Source organism: Myodes glareolus, chromosome 24, assembly GCF_982192425.1.
Source record: "Myodes glareolus chromosome 24, mMyoGla1.1, whole genome shotgun sequence".
Taxonomy (NCBI): Eukaryota; Metazoa; Chordata; class Mammalia; order Rodentia; family Cricetidae; genus Myodes; species Myodes glareolus.
The window spans coordinates 44583082-44603580 of NC_142049.1; the positions used below are offsets into that span (position 1 = coordinate 44583082).

The 20499-nt window shown below is 38.6% G+C and overlaps 1 protein-coding gene across 7 annotated transcripts in view; it reads left to right on the forward strand.

Annotated features, from left to right (window-relative positions):
* Positions 1–20499, forward strand: part of Gas2 (growth arrest specific 2) — a 136856-nt gene that overhangs the window by 18680 nt on the left and 97677 nt on the right. For 2 of the 7 annotated variants that reach the window (XM_048442510.3, XM_085682705.2), the window contains one exon: positions 14836–15003. In XM_048442510.3, coding sequence (XP_048298467.1) covers positions 14856–15003 — 148 coding nt within the window. In that variant the 5' untranslated portion in view covers positions 14836–14855. Of the gene's footprint in view, positions 1–6208; positions 6430–7495; positions 7650–8052; positions 8076–14713; positions 15004–20499 lie in introns of those variants that run through there. The other 5 variants (XM_048442517.3, XM_085682703.2, XM_085682704.2 and 2 more) reach the window with 5 other exon arrangements.

Here is a 20499-nt window from a genome sequence, read left to right on the forward strand (position 1 = left end):
CTGATTTTGAGAAACACAAAAATCCAGTGGAAATTCTTGTATAAACAATGTAGCATTTTTTCTAGTTTCATTCTATTGCTGTGATAAAAACATGACCAAAAGCAGCTTAGGGGAAGGAAAGGATTTATCTGGCTTACAGTTCTAGGTTACATTCAATCTTTGAGGGGTCAGCAAGGCCAGTAATTCTAGTGACTGTCCCCATGGCATCTACAGACAAGAACAGGAGAGACAAATAAATGTATAGGTTCTTCTTGTATTCAGCTGAATTTCTCGACTTTTACACTGTCATTACTACCTGCTTAGGGAATGGTGATGCCCACATGGGCCAAGTCTCCCAGTATTAACAATCAGTACACTAACCCACAGACATCCCACAGGTCAGCCTGATCTAGACAGTTCCTCAGCTGACACTCTCTTCTCATGTGGTCCTTGGTTGTTGCAAGCTGATAAGTGTTGGTTCTTAACAACCAGGGAGCCTGCATGGGACCGACCTTAACCCTCTACTTATATGTGACAGATGTGTAGGTTGCTCTGTTTGTGGGACTCCTAACAATGGCAGCAGGGCAGGGCCTGTCCCTAATGCTTTGGCTGTCTTTTGGGAACCTATTCCACATACTAGATTGCCTTGCTCAGCCTGAATATAAGGAGAAGGACTTTTTGTTTTACTGTAACTTGATATGCCATGCTTTGTTGATACTCATGGGAGCCCTGCCCTTTCTGAACAGAAACAGAGGAGGAGTGGATTGAGTGGGAGGAGGGAAGGGGAAGGACAGAAAGGAATGTGAAGAGAGGAGGGAGGGAAAACTGTAGTTGGGCTGTAAAATAAATAAATAAATAGATAGATAGATAGATAGATAGATAGATAAGTTGTTTCTTTGAGAAAACCAAAAAGATTGAAAATCCTTATCCAAATCACTAAAAGGTAGAGAGAGAATATCCAAATTAACAAAATCAGAATGAAATGGAGGGGGACGTAATAACAGACACTGAGGAAATCAAAAGAGTCATAGGTCATATTAAAAAACTGTACTCCATCAAATTAGAACATCTAAAAGAAATGGACAATTTTCTCAATGATAATCACCATTTACCAAAGGTAAATCAACATTAGTTAAGCAATTTAAATAGACCTATAATACCTAGTGAAATGGAAGCAGCAATTAGAAGTCTCACAACAGCAACTACAACAAAAAGCAAGCCCAGGGCCAGATGGTTTTAGTGCAGAATTCTACTAGACTTTTAAAGAAGAATTAATGATAACACTTCTCAAATTATTCCACAAAAAGAAGCATTGCCCAGTTAATTTTATGAGGCCACAGTTACCCTAATACCCCCAAACACATAAAAGTCCAACAAAGAGAATTACAGAACAATTTTCCTTATGAACATAGATGCAAAAATAATAAAATACGTGCAAACCAAACCCAAGAACACATCAAAAAGATTATCCACCATGGTCAAGTAGGCTTCATCCAAGAGATGTAGGTAGGGAAGGTTCACTATACATAAATCACCAGGTAATCCACCATATAAGCAAACTGAAAGACAGAAACCATATGATCATCTCATTAAATGCAGAAAAGACCTTTGGCAAAATCTAATACTGCATGATATAAAAGCCCTGGAGTGATTAGTGGTACAAGGGACATAACCCATCATAAAAAAAAAGACAATTTACAGCAAGCCCATAACTACCATAACTTAAATGGAGAGAAACTCAAAGCAATTTTATTAAGAGCAGAAACAGGATGACAATGTTGTCCACTCTTTCCATACTTATTCAGTATAGTACTTGGAGTTTTAGCTAGAGCCGCTAAGACAACTGAAGTATATCAAATGGAGACAAAAGGAAAGAAAGATGTCAAAGAATCTTTAGTTGTAGATGACATGATCGTATATTTAAGTGACCCTAAAAGTTCCACCAGGAAACTCCTGCAGCTGAAGAAAACTTTCAGCTAAGTAGCTGTCTACAAAGTTAGCTCACAAAAATCAGTGGCCCTTCCATATGCAAATGACAAGTGGACTGAGAAAGAAATCAGGGATACATCACCCTTCACAATAGCCACAGATAGTTTCAAATATCTGGGGGTAATGTTTACAAAGCAAGTAAAAAAGACTTGTATGATATTGAATAAAGAAATTGATGAGGATATCAGAAGATAGAAATATCTCCCATGCTCATGAATTGGTAGGATTATTATAGTAAAAAATGACTATCCTACCAAGGCAGTCTACAAAGTCAGTGAAATCCATCAACATCCTAATATACTCTTCACAGATCTTGAAAGGACAATTTTCAGCTTCATATGGAAACACAAAACACCCAGGATAGCTAAACAATCTAGAATAATAAAAGAACTGCTTTAGGTATCACCATCCATAAGCTGTAGTACATAGCTGTAGTAAACTCTGCATGGCATTAGCATAAAAACAGACACATTGATCACTGAAATTGTATTGAAGATCCAAACATAAATCCATACACCTATAGGCACCTGATTTTTTTTTTATGAAGAAGCCAGCAATAATCATAGGAAAAAAGGATAACATCTTCAACAAGTGGTACTACCAAACTGGGTATCATCAGTAGAAGAATGTAAATAGATTCTATACTTATCACCCCGAGAAGAATTCAACTCTAAATGGACCAAAGACCTCAACATAAATCCAGATATAGTGAATCTGATAGAAGAGAAAATGAAGAATAACTTTGAACTCATTGATCTAGTAAAAGACTCTGAACAGAACACTGTTAGCACAGCCACTAAGATAACAATTAATAAATGGGACCTCATGAAACTGAAAAGCTTCTGTAAGACAAAGGACACTGTCATTTAAACAAAGCAGCTGCCTACAGAATAGGACAAGATTTTTTTTTTTAACCAACGACATATCTAATATAGGGCTATTATATCAAAATATATATCCAAGATATATAAACTCAAAATATCAAAAACATAAACTAAAAAACTAGTTTTCAAGATGATGAATAACCAATTAAAATAGCCCACAGATTTAAATAGAGAATTTTCAAAAGAGAAAAAATTATTAAAGAAATATTCAATATCCTTATTCTTCAGGGAAATGCAAATCAAGACCTTTGAGATTTCATCTTATACCCATCAGAATGACTAAGATCCATAAAACAAATGACAGATCATGCTGGCGAGGATGTGGAGCACTCATTCATTGCTGATGAGAGTGCCAGCTTCTGCAGCCACTATGGAAATCAGCATGGCAGTTCCGTGGGAAGAAAGGAATCTATCTACCTCAAGACCCAGCTGTACCACTCTTGGGCATATATACCCAAAGGATGCCTTGTCCTACCATAGAGACACTTGCTCAACCATGTGCATTGTTGCTCTATTCATGATAACCGGAAATTGGAAGCAATCTAGATTTTTGTCAACAGAAGAATGGATAAAGAAAATGTGATGTACTTACAAAATGGAATATTACTCAGCCATTAAAAAAATGAGATCCTGAAATTGGCATGAAAATGGGTGGAACTAGAAAAGGTCGTTCTGAGGAAGGTGATCTAGAGAAAGAAAGACAAATATGGTATATATTCACTTATATGTGGATATTAACTGCTAAGGATATGATAGCCAAACTATATAACCAAGTCTGTGGAACCACAGAGATTCGGTATATGGTAAGGGACTTGGGCAAGGGGCTGATAGCTCTCATTAGGAAAGGGAAATAAAGTAGTTATCAGTGGATGGAGGTGTGAGACTGGAATGGGAGGATTAAATGGAGAGGTGGAGGGGAGAAGAGGACAAGGGAGGGAATATGGGAAGACACAGCTAGAATTAAGGACCATGGGGGGTGGAATGTGGAAACCTAATGCAGTGGAGCTTCCTAAAGTATATACCTATACAGTGATTATCTAAATGAAATCCCCAAATAACGGGGGAAACAGCCCCAACTTGTCATCGCTTTTCACCAGATGAAGATTCCAGTACTGGAACTGGTAACATGTAATTGAGCTGTTGGTCAAAGGGGTCTGATTCTAAGACTATAGGTTGTTCTCCACAAATCGATGGTAAGGCTCTGTTGCTTAAGACATGCCTACTCCTTGAACATGGAGAAGTTGTACTGGTGTCATGTCTGCTTCCCTCCCCCAACATTTATTTTAACATGCTTGTCTTCTTAACATTGCATCTGTATTATGACTTCCAGTTTAGTATTTTATGGGATTCCTGAGTGCAAATGAGTAGGTTTCCAATTCCTGCGCCGCCTTCTTGGGCTCTTCTGCTTGCTTGCTTTTTCCTTCTTACGATGCGTTAGTTTTTATTTTATTATTATCCCCTAGAAGAGACAGAAAGAGGGTGGGTCTGGATTGGAGGGGAAATATGGAGGAACTGGGAGGAGCAGACACAGGGAAAACTGTAATGAAGATATGTGAGAAGAAAAATCTGTTTTCAATAAAAGGAAACACAACAGCAACCAACCACCGCAGTGCCTCTTCAGAAACCCGGCGCTGTATTACCACAGTCATGAAGCTTTGAGGAAGCAAATGCAAGTTCCCGGGTCCTTCTGACATTTTCCTCCTTGTTCTGTGCCAAAGGAAAGAGTCTGACATGATTCCTGTTTTAAAACTTAAAATATCTGAAAGGGATGCTGAAAGGGATGGGATCTGGGAGGCATAGAGTATGTGTGATTAAGTTAATTCAGTGCCCTTGGAGGTCTTATTTTCACATACACGTTTAGAATTATCCCTGGATCAGCAAAAATATCTCGGAACTTGCTCTTTTTTTTTTTTTAACTGAAGTAATGAATAATGAGACAAGATTGTTTTATCTAAAGTAAAAACATTTGAATGTCTAGGGTGGTAAACTTTTGAACTCTTGTGTTAACTGCCAAAGATACGTACATTAACATTTATTGAATGATGATGTTTTGGTCATAAAAATTATCATCAAGGATATAAGCTTTTTATGTAAAGGATCGGAAATTTGAAATGCCTTGTGGGGGTTTTATGAAAACTCAAATCGGGTCAAACTGAGACGTGGTATTACTCATGTGTGTGCGCTCCAGTTCACCAACTTCCGTCTGCTCGGTTTTGTTTTGTTTTTTATGTATGTCATTTTTAGATGCTGTCTGTTCTCAACGTGAGGAACCATCCTGTGTTCTTCTGGGGTGCTAGGGAGGGCTGTGCAGCCAACAGTTGCAGTAGCAAATCTAACTGAAATGAAAACCTCCGCTATCCTAAGCCTTTCTGTTGCTGTCTTTTCTCTTTTTTCCTGTTTGTATTGCCACTGCAAGCAAATAGCTGGTGCCATTTCAGCCATTAGTACTGTTAGAACAAGTTACGTTTCCAGATGGAAGCAGTAGTAGGTGCCGCCAGAGTTGTCTGCATTATTTTGCTGTTGTACATTGACGGGTAGTTGGTTGTGTTGTTTTCTGGGAAGGCATGTGAGCATGCCTCACTCTATTTTAACCTGGTACTTGGGCATCAGAGAACTTGTGAGCTGCAGTCATGGAGTCTGGATGGAGAAGTACAGGACTGAATTGATGGAGAACACAAGGTGATTCCTTGCAGCAGACGCTGTGGGAAGTAGAAACCCAATGCCGAGCTAGAGGCCACTGCCCTTCAGAGGTGACTGAGACAGCCCAGCATCTGTCTACTTCATACAAAGCTTTTCATCTTAAAGTTCATGTCCTAATACACGACAGTTGAGTTAAATTGTCTGTGATATTCAACACAACACTGAACTATGTATGCCTGAGAGAAGGAAGGACAGACTCACATTTCCTTTCTAAAGTGGAAACAGCCCTGGGTGCAGACCATTCTAAAATCTGATATTTAAACAGAATTGTAAGACATCAAATTCTTTTATTTGGAATGAACACTGGCCCAAGTTACTAGAAAGCTCATACCACTGAGTGTGCAAACTCACAGGCCAGAAAAGAAAAACTTTTCCAACACCCAATTTTAACATTGTGCTAAAGTCATTTACTGTTAAAACCCTGAAGTTAAATATGATCCCTTCCCCTCTCCCCACCCCTTCTCTCTTAGGTTAGTGTTTGGGGGACAGGCAAGGGGCTGGGGCTTGGCCCCAACTTGGAATTGCTGCCAAGGGCTGGTAATACAATCTCTCCCATTTGAAGGGTAAATCAGTGTCAACTGCGTTTGCTGTCCAGCAGAAAAAAAGTAAGCATTTTACTTCCGCTCGGTCCGTGTGGACTGATGAAATGTAGGAAATCTGTTTCTGGCGAGTGGGATTAAAATCATTTTCCCAAACAGCACCAAGAGGAGCCATCACAGAAGTATGAAGAGGGGTGGCGCGGAAACAGCTGCCTCCAAGGTGCTGCTGTGCTGCGGGGAGCCGTGGCCACAGGACCTGTGTCTGGAGAAGTCACAGGGAGCGCCTGCACTGCTGAACTGCTGCTACTGAACTGCGGGGAGCAGTGGGCTCGGGCTTGGTGAGCATGCAGGGGTGGGGGGTGGGGGCAATCAGCAGGGGCCCCAGCTGAGCTACTGCAGGAGGGCGTGGGGGAGGGGGCTGCTTCCCGAGGGTGAGTGCTGCTCAGTGCCGCTCATTGCAGTGGCGGGGATCTCCTGAAGCCCTGGAAACAGCTTCCATCCCTCTATCGCTATTGTAGAGCAGCACCAGAAGCCCTCTGGGATAGCTCAGCCAACCAGCGGCGGAAGTGAGAAAGTCTCAGCACCAGGACATAAATGTACACATGCGTGATGCTCAAGCAAGCCTGTAATGCTCTGCTCTGTGGCTGTGGGGGAGGGGGGCAAAGGGACTTGGGTGGCTTGTCTGTCTTAGTCATACTTGCTGAGGGTTTGAGGTTTGATTTAATGGGAACGAGGAAGATGTAATTTGGGGTGACTTTGTGAACGAATTGGGTAGAATCGAATCTTCTTACGAGTGTGAACAAATGCTAATTTATTCATACGTTTGTATTTCGATGTGATATTTCATTTTAGCCCAGCCACCCGAGATGACTGAAATCTGAACCTGTTTAGGGAGCAAAGGAACTAAGGTCTCTTTGGAGGTGTTAATTAGCCCTGGAAAAATTAAGTTTTATCAACTCTGTAACTGATTGACTTGGCCCAGACATTTCGAGTTCCTAATGTGGGAGCAAGCTCAGTTCCTAGCATTCTGTTTTCTGTATTCCAATACACGTGAAGGTGGGGTCGATTTTTCTTCCAGTTTACTATTTTTTAATCATAGTTTTTGTTTTTTTCTATCTTCTTTATCTTCAACTTTTTAAAATTAACTTTCCACCCACTATCCCAAACCTCTCCAACAAAGCTTGACAAATTGTGCACATGAGATTTTATGCAGAGGAAATAAGACCTACGTGTTCAGAGGGACACCCATCTGGCCTTTCCGTGTTAAATAAAAGCTCAGACAAGTTGGGAGTATCCACCAGGCACAGGAAGTCCTCCTTCCCTTCCACCTGTCCCAAGGGACTCTGAGAGGCAGGGCTGAGAACAAACCTGTGCTCATTGCTGCTTCCCCCTGCCTCTTAGTCTTTGCTCATAACTACAGCTCACATCTCATTTGCCTGGCTTGTCTTTGGCAAAGATCAATGAGTGCTTCTTCAAGGAATGCCCTGCTCTAGCTGTGGAGAGTGTGGTGGTGGTCCTTTCCAATATGGGTGTTCAGGTTCTGACTGCTTAAGAGAAGGTAAGAGCCAGAGGAGCTAAGACTGGGGTGCTGTGCTTTGGCCATGCTCAGTGGAGCCTGTGCTGAGAGCTGTCTGAGAAGTTTCTGACCAGGAAAGGTAGTTTGGATTTTGACCCTGTGCTACTGAGCTTTAGGTGTATCTCTACACTTATTTTATCAATAAGTATCCAACTTTGTGCTGTGGATTGTGGTTTGCTGGGACATAAATTCTTATGGCAGAATTCACCAGAGCCAAAGGACTTGTGATTGCCCATCGAGTTTTCTAACATCCTGGTCCAAGCCTTAGTTAAACTTTGAGCTTGAAGGTGTGGTAAAACTTCAGCACTTAATTTAACCTGCAGCCACACGCCATTTAGAACTTCGAGACTGGAGGTTAGCTGTGCAGGCTCAGGGAGCTCTGAAGACCTAAGCTGGTTTTAACAACTGGTGTGTTTCTAACAACATATTTCCAGGATTTTTTTTTAATTTCTGCAGAAATTATAGCATTACTTTTGTGGTTTCTTCCACTTTCTTGAATTGCTACTGAAGTTCTCCTCTCAGTGTTGTTAGACTAGAGGAAAGAACAAGCGAGAAAGTAGAAATAGCTCTTGTAAAGGTGGGGGAAGGTACTTGCAAACTCCCTGTATGGAAGTTTTCAGGGGCCATTCGACTGAGATTTTTTATTGTTTTCTCTTTACATGAATAATCTATCTATATATATTCTATCTATCTATCTTGCACATATATAATATATAACTCATATATTGCACATATATATTGCATCTATATATCTGAATAGAATGCTGAATTCTGATACATTATTTCTGCATTTGAGTTAAAGTATAATTTTTGTGTTATGAACAAAACATAAATCTTCTTATGAATTAAGGCTTACCAAATCAATTTACATAGACTTTTGATATGAGCCATTATATTTCCAATTAGTGACTTTAGATGGTTTTCTACTCAAATTGTGTCTCAATTTAATCTGGCAGAATTCTAAAAGTCTGCGCTTCACTGCTTGGGAGAATGGTTTAGTAGGATTTTGAGAACGGTGACTTAACAAAATATCTCAACTGGCAGAAATACTTTGTCTTGAGAAAGAGGGGTGTGTGTGTGTGTGTGTGTGTGTCTGTGTGTCTATGTGTCTGTGTGTGTGTATGTTTAATCATTTTATCCCAGATAAGTCACTGTGGGGCTGTCAATAAGAAATTGATGCCCAAAGAGTTAAAAACATAGTCTATGTACAAGGAGGGTACAGAGATTTAATGACTATGTGAATATCCCATTACTTTAGGCAAAATATCTTCCTAGGCTCCCAGTCTCTTAAGGATATATGAGAATTCTCCTATGCAGATTTTCCAAGGGCCTTTTGAATCTAGTCTCCAGTTACTTAATTAAAGTTGTATGTTACTTTGCTTGATATTTGCTGAATTTATATTAGATTTAGTCACGTGACAGAGGTTATAGTGTCATTCTAAGATCTGAAATTGCATTTATGATTAAATTGTGGACTTTATTTTCTGATTAGCACTTTTAATGAGGTTTCACATTCATAACTTGAAATAGGAATGCAGACATGTGATCCCAGCACTTGGGAGGTTGATGCAGGAGTACTTAAATTTTAGGCCAAGCTGGTGGACTACGTAATGAGTTGGTGTAGACTGGACTACATAGTCAAACCAAAATAAACCACCAACCAATTGCATAACACTAGTATTCTAATGAGAGACAGAAAAGGAGTGGATCTGAACCAGAGGGGAGGTGGGGAGGAACTGGGAAGAGTAGAAGGAAGGGAATTCGTAATCAGATTTTATTACATGAGGAAAAAAATTCTGTTTTTAATAGAAGGGAAAAATAGTAACAGCAAACATTTTGTATTCTGAACATTGGTTGAGGATCTACATTTTGCAGAGATATTACTGGTTGGTCAAAATAAGTCACATGACAATAAAGTTTTCAGGAAATGATACAAATCATCTTTGGACTTTCATTCTTTGAGTCCATTTCAAAAATGACATTTTGTCCTGCTAGATTTTGGAAGAGTTTTTGGATTGATGCATTCATTTTGTTTTTCATTTTAAAAAACAGTCTTAATGACCTTTCTTTGTTTCTGCCTTGGAACGTTGGAACCTTTAACATGAAAAATCTAATGGTTAAAAGAGACGTCAACATTGTAGAAGTGAGTCAAGGTTGCTTTTAAAGGCAGGACTCTTGATTGCACATTCATTGGGCCTCACTACTTTTAGTGGCTTTTTGTAAAGGAGATGAGGGGTGGAAAGAGAGAGAGAGAGAGAGAGAGACAAAAAGAAGATTTGAGTAATATCTGTAGCCATCTATTTGTTTCAGTAAGCACTGAATCTTATCATATTAATAATTTATGATCCTTAACTATATCAAAATGCAGTATTCTTGGTTTTCATTTTACTGCTTAATATTTGGCATATAAGCTTGGGTGCAACTTCCTCAACATGAGGAGAATTTTGGATCTTTAATGACAAGTTGATATTTCCAACTCTTCTATCTTTTCATAATAATGATTGAGAGTTATATGGGAAAATCGTATTTTGTTACAGACGATCTTTCCAAAATAAGTCATTGGATGTTTTAATTTGGTGTGTGATGGTGATGATTTAGATTGCATATTAAATGTATTGAACTTAAAATATTTGCCAAGTAATGTCATAAATGTTGAATCTTCACAGTTATCTTTGAAATGCTCTTGTCCACAGTACACAGTGAACCACTCAGATAGATAAAAAGAGAAAACTTCCATGGTAGGTACAGTTTCTAGATGGTTAGGCTATGGAGCCGTTATTTCGCCGTAGAGTGCTGGATTTCATCTTTTTCATTCTATTCATTCATTAGTCTTCCTAATGTGGAATCTCACAGAAGACAAGAGTAAAATATTCTTTTTGCCTTTGTTTTTTTCTTTCTTTATAATTTATATTCCATATAATACGGAAGTATGGTTTTTCTGTCGTGCCAGCCTTCTAGAGATGGGAGAAAGCATTTTGGCCACAATCAAAGCAAGCCCCTAGTTGGCATGGACAGCTGCATTCTGGAGCCTTTAGAAGTGGTGCTTTACTTTCAGGCTCGCTAGCTTCTTCTTCTCTTGGATTGTCCAAGCCTTATCGCATCCACAAATTGCTATGCCAGAGTCACCTTTACTACGGAAAGAAAGGGAAAATACACAATCTTTGAAGGATTTTTCATATGTTTTGGCCTTTTAAGATTTATTTTTATGCGTTCTAAGTCTTTACAGTTCAGTTATTCATAGAAAGCTTATAGAAGTTCCAATTTAGTGAATTTGTTCACATGTATCACATATTTGAGGTCTCAGTCTTTCCAACTGATTGTGTTTAATACTTAACAACATAGTTGTTTCATTTGTTACATTTAATTTGTAAAAATTTGTTACATAAATTTTGTTGAGAATATCTTTCAGTGTTAAGCTATGAAAACTTTTTCTCCTTATCCTGACTTTTCTGTTCAGTCGTCTGTGAAACTTTAAATGCATTCCAAAGAACTGGAATGATTTTTTCCCCTAGTTTTTCTTTAGGATATAATGTAGTTCATCTAGATACACTCAATATTTATTATAAATTATAAAAGGATCAAATTCCTAAGTTATCTTTTTATTTAACTGTTATTAACTCTTAAATTTTTAAAAGTTGAACTAAATTAGATTTACTAAGATTTAATAAATATCTTTATTTTTTAATTTTTATCATTTATTAATTATATAGGTAATATGTTTAATATACTTTGATTATCTCAATCTTCCTATTATCATCTCCTTTATCGCCCTTCCATTTGTCCTCTGCTACCTCCAAGTCCCTTTTCTACTGTCATTAACTCTCCTCTTTCTTCTCCTTCCCTCCATCCTGTCTTCCTTCCCTCCCCTCCCGCTGTGTGCTTTCTTGCATATTCATTCATTTCTTCCTTCCAGCTCAGTCATTTCAGTGAGAGTCTACTTCACCACGCAGTGAATTCTGCAGATTCTCTATTTTCTTCCTTCTAGCTGAATCCATTTCTTCTTCCTGTCTGATTTCAGCAAATTGTTCTTTGTTCTGTGCTGCCCCCCCCCCCCTATCCCCGCCCAAAGACAGAGTCTCTCTGTGTAGCTCTCGGACTGTCCTGGAACTCACTCTTTAGACCAGGCTGGATCTACCTGCCTCTGCCTCCCGAGTGTTGGAGTTAAAGGTGTGTGCCATCATCTCCTGGCTCAATTTCAGCCAATTCTAAGGCCTGAATATAGAGACTTTAAGGAAACCCACTGAGTTGTGCTCAATATAGTAATGGTTTTAAGTATGAACAAGAGAAATTAGGTTGCCCATCTTTCTTTCTCTTCAAGAGGACTTAGACAAGCCTTGGCTGTTAAAATGTCTTTGTGTCTCTCTGTGTTTATCGTAGTTTAGTCCTTTAACCTTTATAGTATTTGAGTTACCCTTAAGTCTTCTTTCTCTCACATTGGCCTCTGGAAAAAATCTGACCCTATTTTAACTGACCATCTCTACTAAAATTGTGGTTATGTACAAAATATCAAAATAAAACTAGCTTAGTTATCTTTACTTTTTTTAGTGATTCATCAATTCATATTAGGAGATAGTACGGATTACATTTCTGGTGACATGCAAGAGCGATTGCATGGGAAATAAAGGTGCAACTGTCAAGGAAAATAACAACTTCACTGTTGAGGACTGCTGAGGGGAAGGATTGTGTCCCTCTGACTCACTGGAACTGTTACATGCCATTAGGCTCACTGTAAGCGATCCCCTGGTGGATTCTGCGCTGGACAATGAGCTTCAGAACCTGAGGCGTCTTCTTGCCTTTGTAGAGCGACACAGGGCTCTGAAGCTTCAGTGGGAGTCACAGGGCACACAATAGGGTGGAGGTAGAGTTACTGTTAGACTGTATCTCACTTTCAGGGAAGTGGTGGGAGAGATTGTGTCTTGAGAAGGAGGCATTTTGGAGGTAACCCTTTTAAGATTTCAGTTAGTTATTTAAGTGTTTGACTCTTTTGCTTAGATATATGATTGATTACGTGTATGTTGACAGGCTAGTCATCCTGTAAGATTCTGATTCGCTACAGACAGAGGTATTATTTTGCTGATAATGATCATAGTTTTAAAAGAATTGGGATTGAAAATATTTCAGGTGTTTTTGATGTTAAATCACAGAAGTTTAGAGAAACTCCGAGTGATAGTGGTATTAACCGGGAGAGAGTGAACAACAGCAAAATTCCAACTCTTACTTTAAAAAACTTGGAGCCTATGACAAGGTGTAGTAAACACAGATCATCTTCCTAATGCTTCATTTCAGATACCTAGAGAATGGCAAAGGAGTAAGTGCAATTGTGTCTTTCAGTTGTGTACGTAATATATACTTTATGTATTTACTACCTCTCCCAACAAAATTGTGTTTTCTATGATTTTGGAGATAACCACATTTTGAATTAAATAAATATAACTAGATTATTTATTCAAATGTAAACTTTTAAAAGAAATTAATTTAAATAAATTAGAGTTTAAGAGTAACTACAAAGGACCATTGTGCAAAGTTTGAAAGAGTAAAACCACAGAGGTAGCGTGTAACTTGTTCACTTTGAAATTCTCAGGTGAAATATCTAGGATGTCATGGGCATTTACCATCTTGCCTGCTGCGAATACTCTGTGTTTGTTGTCATTTGGTTATACTTCTTTTCCTTATTTTATGAGTGTGCTGATTTGTAGCTAGAGCTGTTCATTGTAAAGAAGACTCTAAATGAAATGATTGAGCTATTGTAAACAAAAGTGGAATAATTATATTTCAGTAAAAGATAGCTTCAATTTATATATTTTACTTAAGTAGAACCAGGTCTTACAAATAGTTCATATAGGGCAGAGTTGTAGCTCACTAAGAGAGTGCTTGCTTACCATGTAAGAGGTCCTGAGATTGTTTCCCAGTATTCCTTATACAAGTATGGTGGGCAGAGCTTTAATCCCAGAACTCAGGAGGAGGGACAGGAGAATCAGAAGATCAAGGTCACCCTCAGTTATATAGATAGCATTTTGAGGCCACCTTGAGTTACTTGTGACTGTATTATCCTAAAAATAGCTCATACAAAGCTGATATACTTAACGCCAACTTAAATATTTAAACACTAAAATATATTTGCATAGTTTAAAGTATTTATTTATTTAAATCCTTTTTCTGTGATTCAAATAAAGGTTTTATACTACGCATACAGTGAAGTGATCGGGTTATGAAATAATCTTATTTTAGTTATTTGTTTTTATTGCACTGTGCCTTATCACAGGATTTCTAACATGCTAAGCAAATTCACTGCCATTTCTACTTTAGATGTAAAACTCTGGAGTATTTCTACTCTAAAATGATTACAAACAAAACTCAATTTGCAGAACAAAAATCAGGAAGATTCAGAGCCAGGAGAAAATCACGCTAGAGGGCAAAGGCCACCAGAGGCAGTTGTTATTAGGCACTGTCTTCCACTAGTGTGTTCTGTCAGACTGTCTTCATGGAAAGAGTTCTCGGGGTTTGAAGATGAAGATTTTAGCCCAACTCTACTGTGATGCCATGGAGTTAGATTGCTTGTACTATGGACCCCCTCTGATTTTGGTCTTCTGTGATTTTTAGAATTATAGTGGAGAGTCTTTTAAGACCCTTCGTCTCCTACCCAATACTTAGTTCTCTAAATCACCAGTCATTGGGTGAGTTTACTGCCACCCACAAACTGCATCATGCTTGCTTGATTTTTAGGCATCCCTCTTGCCAACAGTTCCCAAGTGTTTTCTATGGATTGTGTGAATAAAGTGAGTGCTCTTGTTCAGCACTCAAATTCTGTAGAAATCTTTGCTTAAAAAAAAAATCAGACACTAAAATCTCAATGTAACCACATCTTACTGTGTTTGCATAAATGGGATTTCTTGTTCCTGAAGCTGGCCCTTTCCAAATACATTGTTTTTCATGAGCTAAGCATTTATTGTTTGACTTTCTCCTTGACCTTTGATTGTTGCTGTTACCAAGTGCCTGGCTAAAAGTGAGAGAGCCAGACAAATAAAACACATAATGTCTCTGGGTTTAATAATTAATAACCTGATGTAACCTCAGGGAATCCCACGGATGAGCCTTATTACAATGTCATAGTGGTGGAATTTTAGAAATTTTACCTGTATGAAAAGCGCTTGCGCTTTTGTCTCCACAGCAGGTGTCAGGAGTGGATAAATGATGTGCAGTGCCCTGAGCCCTAAGGTTCGCAGCGGACCTGGCCTGTCTGATATGCATCAGTACAGCCAGTGGCTGGCCAGCAGACATGAAGCTAATTTGCTGCCGATGAAAGAAGACTTGGCCTTGTGGTTGACCAATCTATTAGGTAAGGTTATAAGATATCACTTGGTGAGCAAAGATAACAGAGTCTTGTGTGTTTTACCTCCTCTCATAGTGTCCTTCTCCCCAGCATGTGACAACCCCTGGGAAAGAAAGACCTTCTTTATTGGGAATTTTCATCTGGGAAACCTGAAGCCTGTGGAAATTTAAATGAATTTCCCAGTGCCTCTCACATTAGCTGTGTTTCATATTCTAACATCCTGTGCTGGAATGTGGAAATCTGCGGTCGAGTTGCTTATACTGTTTCTGTTCTGGTCTGATTTATTTTTGACTCGTCAGTTTGCAGCTGACCGCTTTGACCCGTGCTTTGGTTCAGACCGCAGGCTCTGTGAGATCTGCCTCTGAACCTGTCTCCATTGCCCTACTTTTACAGAGCACCTTCCCAAACTGCTGAGTGCCTGAACTCGGGGAGAACGCTTACACTTTGTCCAAATGGGCTGACTGGAGTAATTTAGCTTTGAACCAAATTCTGTTTTCATTTTACTGTGCCTTTTTGAGAAAGCATTGTTGGTGAGGAAAGTGATACTGCCTGCTAAAGGTGCCGCCTTTGTGTGGTGAGTTCTGAGCGTGAAAGTGCAACCACAAAGGGCATAGATTTGTCATATTTAGCCACAGCATCACCAGATCTCCCCAGAGAAGAGTGAGTCGGAACTTTGGGCCCTGACCGAGTTCTTAGGATATAAGATTTGACTGTTGGATAAGCAGAGCTTGTGTGGCGCTGTGTGCTTGGCAGAGTGATAAACACCTACTCTGTTTACCACTGAAGCAATCCTACAAGGTACAGGCTTCACTTTCTAGCTAGGAAGACAGAATACATACATCACCCATCTGGATGAATTTCTAGCAAAGATTGGGAACGCATTATCCTTTTACATAGTTTTCTTGGTCATCCTAGCTTATATACCTATTTGCTTTTCTTAAAAAAGTCCTTGTCTATGGGAGGTACTTACTTTTTTCTTTGTCATGAGTACCACATTTTTATCAAATTTATAGTTTAACCAGAACTACCAAATGTGAGTATAGACAATCTACCCTTCATAAAAGATTTTAAGAACTCCTTCCACTCAGCAGGGTCCTCCACCCTACCGTGGGGCTATCTCTAACACAAGGAAAGAGACTTGCACTTGGTAGTAATTCATTCATGCCAAGAAGGAACTTTGAATTTCATCAGACAGAGGCAGTTGTTGCTTCCCTTGCTTTTGTCTTTCCAGGACACACTAAGGACTGTGAAGTTAGTCATCTATTAACTTTCAACCATCTGCTACAAATATGATCTGTCAATGGAATTGTGATGCAGAAATTCAAAGCATAACTCTAGAGAATCTTGATGCTTGAACTCCAACTGCTGCTTCCTGGCCTTGAACTCTGTGCATTGTTTTGAGAGATATCCACTGTGTCTGTTTACAGGTTGCTGAGGAGGAAAATACTTTATATATATAATTTAGCATGGTTCCTGGGTTATAGTTAATATGATATAAGTTATTGTTCATTTATTAAGTTCAGTGAATTGTTGGCTTTTTTATGAGATTTGTAAGGGGCTGAATCATACACAACTTTGAAGAAGGTTATTAGTGAGTCGTAATTGATAGTGTGATCAGTAAGGGGCCGTGGAGATGTTAGGACAGGAGGAAAGGGTGAGTGAGTACAGCATAGCCTGGTTACACAGTCATGACCCAGTGTTGGGTGACTGGGTCATCAAGGTGTTCTGTTTAGCCAATGTGATCATTCTCAAAGTGGTTTGATCAGTGTGAGCAGCCCAACATAGTCTCAAAGAACAGAGTCAGTGTGTGTAATGGAAAGATCTTTGGATTAGAAATCAGGAAACCTGGCTCCTCTCTGGGCATCAGGAGACCTGGCTTCAGCTTCTGGCTGTTCCACTGGTAGGAAACATGCCCAAAGTCACTCAGCTATCTGTTCTGGGCTTGCTGTCCTCAGCCATAAATGAAGTAGCTGGAGGGGATGCTCTTTAATATCCTTTCCAGCTCCCCAAATCTAAGTTTCCAAGAAATCTGAGTCTGGAGATTTGGTTTGGGTCAGTTTAGGCCAACAATAACCATAAATAAGCAAAAGAATTATAAATGAATGAAATTTTAAAGAATGAAGTTTATCTTGTTAAATATTTATATTAGTAGTTATAGCAAATGAAATTGATGGGTTAAGAAATTTTCCAACCAAGGGATACTAAAGGAATAAAAACAAACTGTAGTTATTGAATGCTACCTTTGAGTGGATGGGAATTCACTTGAGGTAAACAGAGACTAGACCTCAAGTCAGTACCTTCATGATAATTTGGAAGGGAGTCTAAACACTTGAGACTGTTTAAAATGGTAAAACATCTGGAGATAGGAAAATAAATGTTTTGTATAATAATGAGAGAATAACAGATGAATGGCTTTGTTAGAAGATAGCTTTCTCACACGTACTAGCAACTCTTAGTATGCACTTGCATTGGAAACATGAATGTAAAATTATTTATTTTCCGCAACTGGAATGCTCAGAGAGTTAGCTCGTGTCATTCTCAGTACTCATACCATCTGGAACTCCAGTTCCAGGGGTAGATTGTCATCCTTTGCTTCTGTGGGCAAGCACACATGTATGCACAGATAAAATGATAAATAAATCTTTAAAAATTGTTATCTTTTGGCCAAGCTAGAAATACTCACTTACTTTACTCTATAGCGTGTTTTCTCTGTCTCTCTGTCTCTCTGTCTCTCTGTCTCTGTCTCTCTGTCTCTGTCTCTCTGTCTCTGTCTCTCTCTGTCTCTCTGTCTCTCTCTCTCTCTCTCTCTCTCTCGTCTTAGCTTTTATGTACTTGGAATCTAGAGCCGTATTGGTGACAGTCTCCATGTTGGTTGGTGACAGTCTCCATGTTGGTTCTGTTTCCATATAAAGCAGCAAAAACTCTTTAGTGAGACAGAAATGTAAAGCTTTTAGATGTTTGGTCTCATGGGTCATACTTGCAGAAAACTTTTAGGATACTTGTTTAAAATGTAACTTTTAAAATATCCTTTGTAAAGGAGAGTGAGTCAGTGATTATACTTGCATGTTTCTGATTTTACACATAAACTGCCAATTGAAGGTGAATTTTTTTGAAAGAACAATTGAAGATTATTTGAAGACCAAAAATAGTCTGATGGATGAGAGAATGCTTGTTTTGATGATGGACCAATACTCACTTTCATGTCTCCAATGTGACATTTGATATTGTAATTTTCAGATACTATACTCTTGCTTCACCAGTGGCAAAAATAAATACCATTGTAGAATTCTAGGCATAGAGAAAAAGATACAATAATAAACAGCTAGTCAACCTCAGTTTATGTATTAATCCTGGCTTTCCTGTGGGAAGTGTGCTTGTTGAAGTGACCAACATGACTGATGAGAAGGTCACTGTGTGTTTTTTCACCCACTCACATGTTGAGTATCTTCCAAGAAATGCTCTCGGTAGCTATGCTGCATTTCCTGGTAGTAGCTGTGGCAATAGACTAGTTTTATGATAAACATTTAGAAAAGACAGAGCTGGGACCGGAAGATCCCACCATTTTCAGTAGGAATGTGTCTTGGGCTGCCACTTACATGGTGGCTGCTGTTACCACTTGCTGACAGGTCTGGTCTACATTAACCACACATGTTCTGTCTGTTCTGTAGGCTGTCAACTCTGTTCCTTTTACTCATGAACCGAGTATTACTCACCCATTATTTATGTTTGTACAATATACCATAATACCAAAAGCTAATGCCAGCAAATCTTGAGAAAAACCTTATTATTGCTTAGAGCATGGAAAGTGTTAGTAAATGAACAGCCCCAGGCGATAACAGTAATCCATGATGTAGAATTAAGTGCGTCTGACTCTATGATTGACAGCAGGACCTCTGAGAATTGTGTTGGTCTTACTTTGAGACCAGCGTACTAACAAATTGCCCATCTCACTTGAGCTTTTACATATTAAAAAATGATAATTTCTTTTTGTCTTATATTAGTTTTGTTCAATGATAATAAATGAAGCTCCTGGTACTGTATTTTTAAGAAAGACTTTTGTATTAAAGAAGAATTGCATCAAGACGTATTTGTATCAAAAAGAGTTGACATTTTTATTAACGGTTGTACGTCTTTAGGATGAAGACTTAAGTGTTTATATCTACTTAGGGATTTTGAATAGATTCTAAGTTGCCCCAAAAGCTGTTATGCTGAATCGATTTTACTGATACATAGAAAATGTATTGATAGTTGATACTGTAACAAATTTGCTTTTCTGACTTATATACATGCAGGGGAAAGAAAATTTAGTGGTTTCCAGTTTAACATAAGTGATATGTGTTTCACTTTTTCAGTTATTTATAAAAATCTACTTCATTTTTATCTATTAAAAAGTAAACATCTATCTGTTGAAGCTAATGCTATTAAACACAGCTGCTATCCAGTAGACTTGGGACAGGAGATTCTTCCTTTATTGGGTTCTGAGATCCTCATATTCTTGGTATAAGTCAATACAAGCCTATCTCACACTCTTCAAAATTCAGTCTTGAAGATACCAAGTAATTTGAGATAAGGTACCCATTATCAAAATGAGTAATGCTTAATAATTTGTATTTGACTAGAAAGTGAGTCATGTTTGGTTTCTCTACTATTAAAAATAAATTGAGGTTGGAGGTGAAGTGGGGTTTGAATGGAGTTTGGTACTGTAGCATCATGATTATCTTTAGACATTGAAACTATAGCAACTTTCTTTTGCTGTGTTGCAAATCAGTCATTAGAACAAGGCTAAGTGGTCTTTCCAGTCATGTACCAGGCTCGCTGTTCATTTCACAGACTATTATCTTCAGTCCAAGATCAGTTTTTCCTAAAAAGCCTTCTGTGATGTTTCTATGTAAGGAAAGAAAAAGATAAAATTTCATTTGGGAGAATGCTCTGATTTAGGAAATAGTCACTGTGTGTTCAGTAAATACTGAAGTTGTCAAGCCAAATGGCTGAGAGCATAGACTTTGAACCTAGAAGGCCTGGGTCAAAGGCTGAATTCCTCTATGTGCTAACTGTGTGGGTTTGTTTTAAAAAAAAGGGGGGGGGAGATAGTAACATGTACTCTGTAGTACTGTGACTGTGCCTGCCTGCCACATTGTGTCCAAATGTCAAATGTGAATATTAGATGCAGTCTCTTCTTTGGGAATCTAGTATTGCTAAATTTTGAGGGGGAAAAACTCATCTCTGACTATTCCAATAGAAGATAAAGAGATCCTGGCCCCCATCCTCTGGTAGTGCCAGTCTAAAACATTTTATAGATTGATAGCCAATCTTTGTGGATATTATGTCAAAGTTTTTCTGGAGGATATTGTATATTGATGCATATGAACACTCATGCTGGTTTTAGTTACCCAACCCTTTCCTAATAATACTGAGGCTGATGCTAATTTCATTCATTTAGTCGAGTAGATGGTTCATTTATGCCGTCTATTACTCTTGATTCTCTAGACTTGCTTTCACATG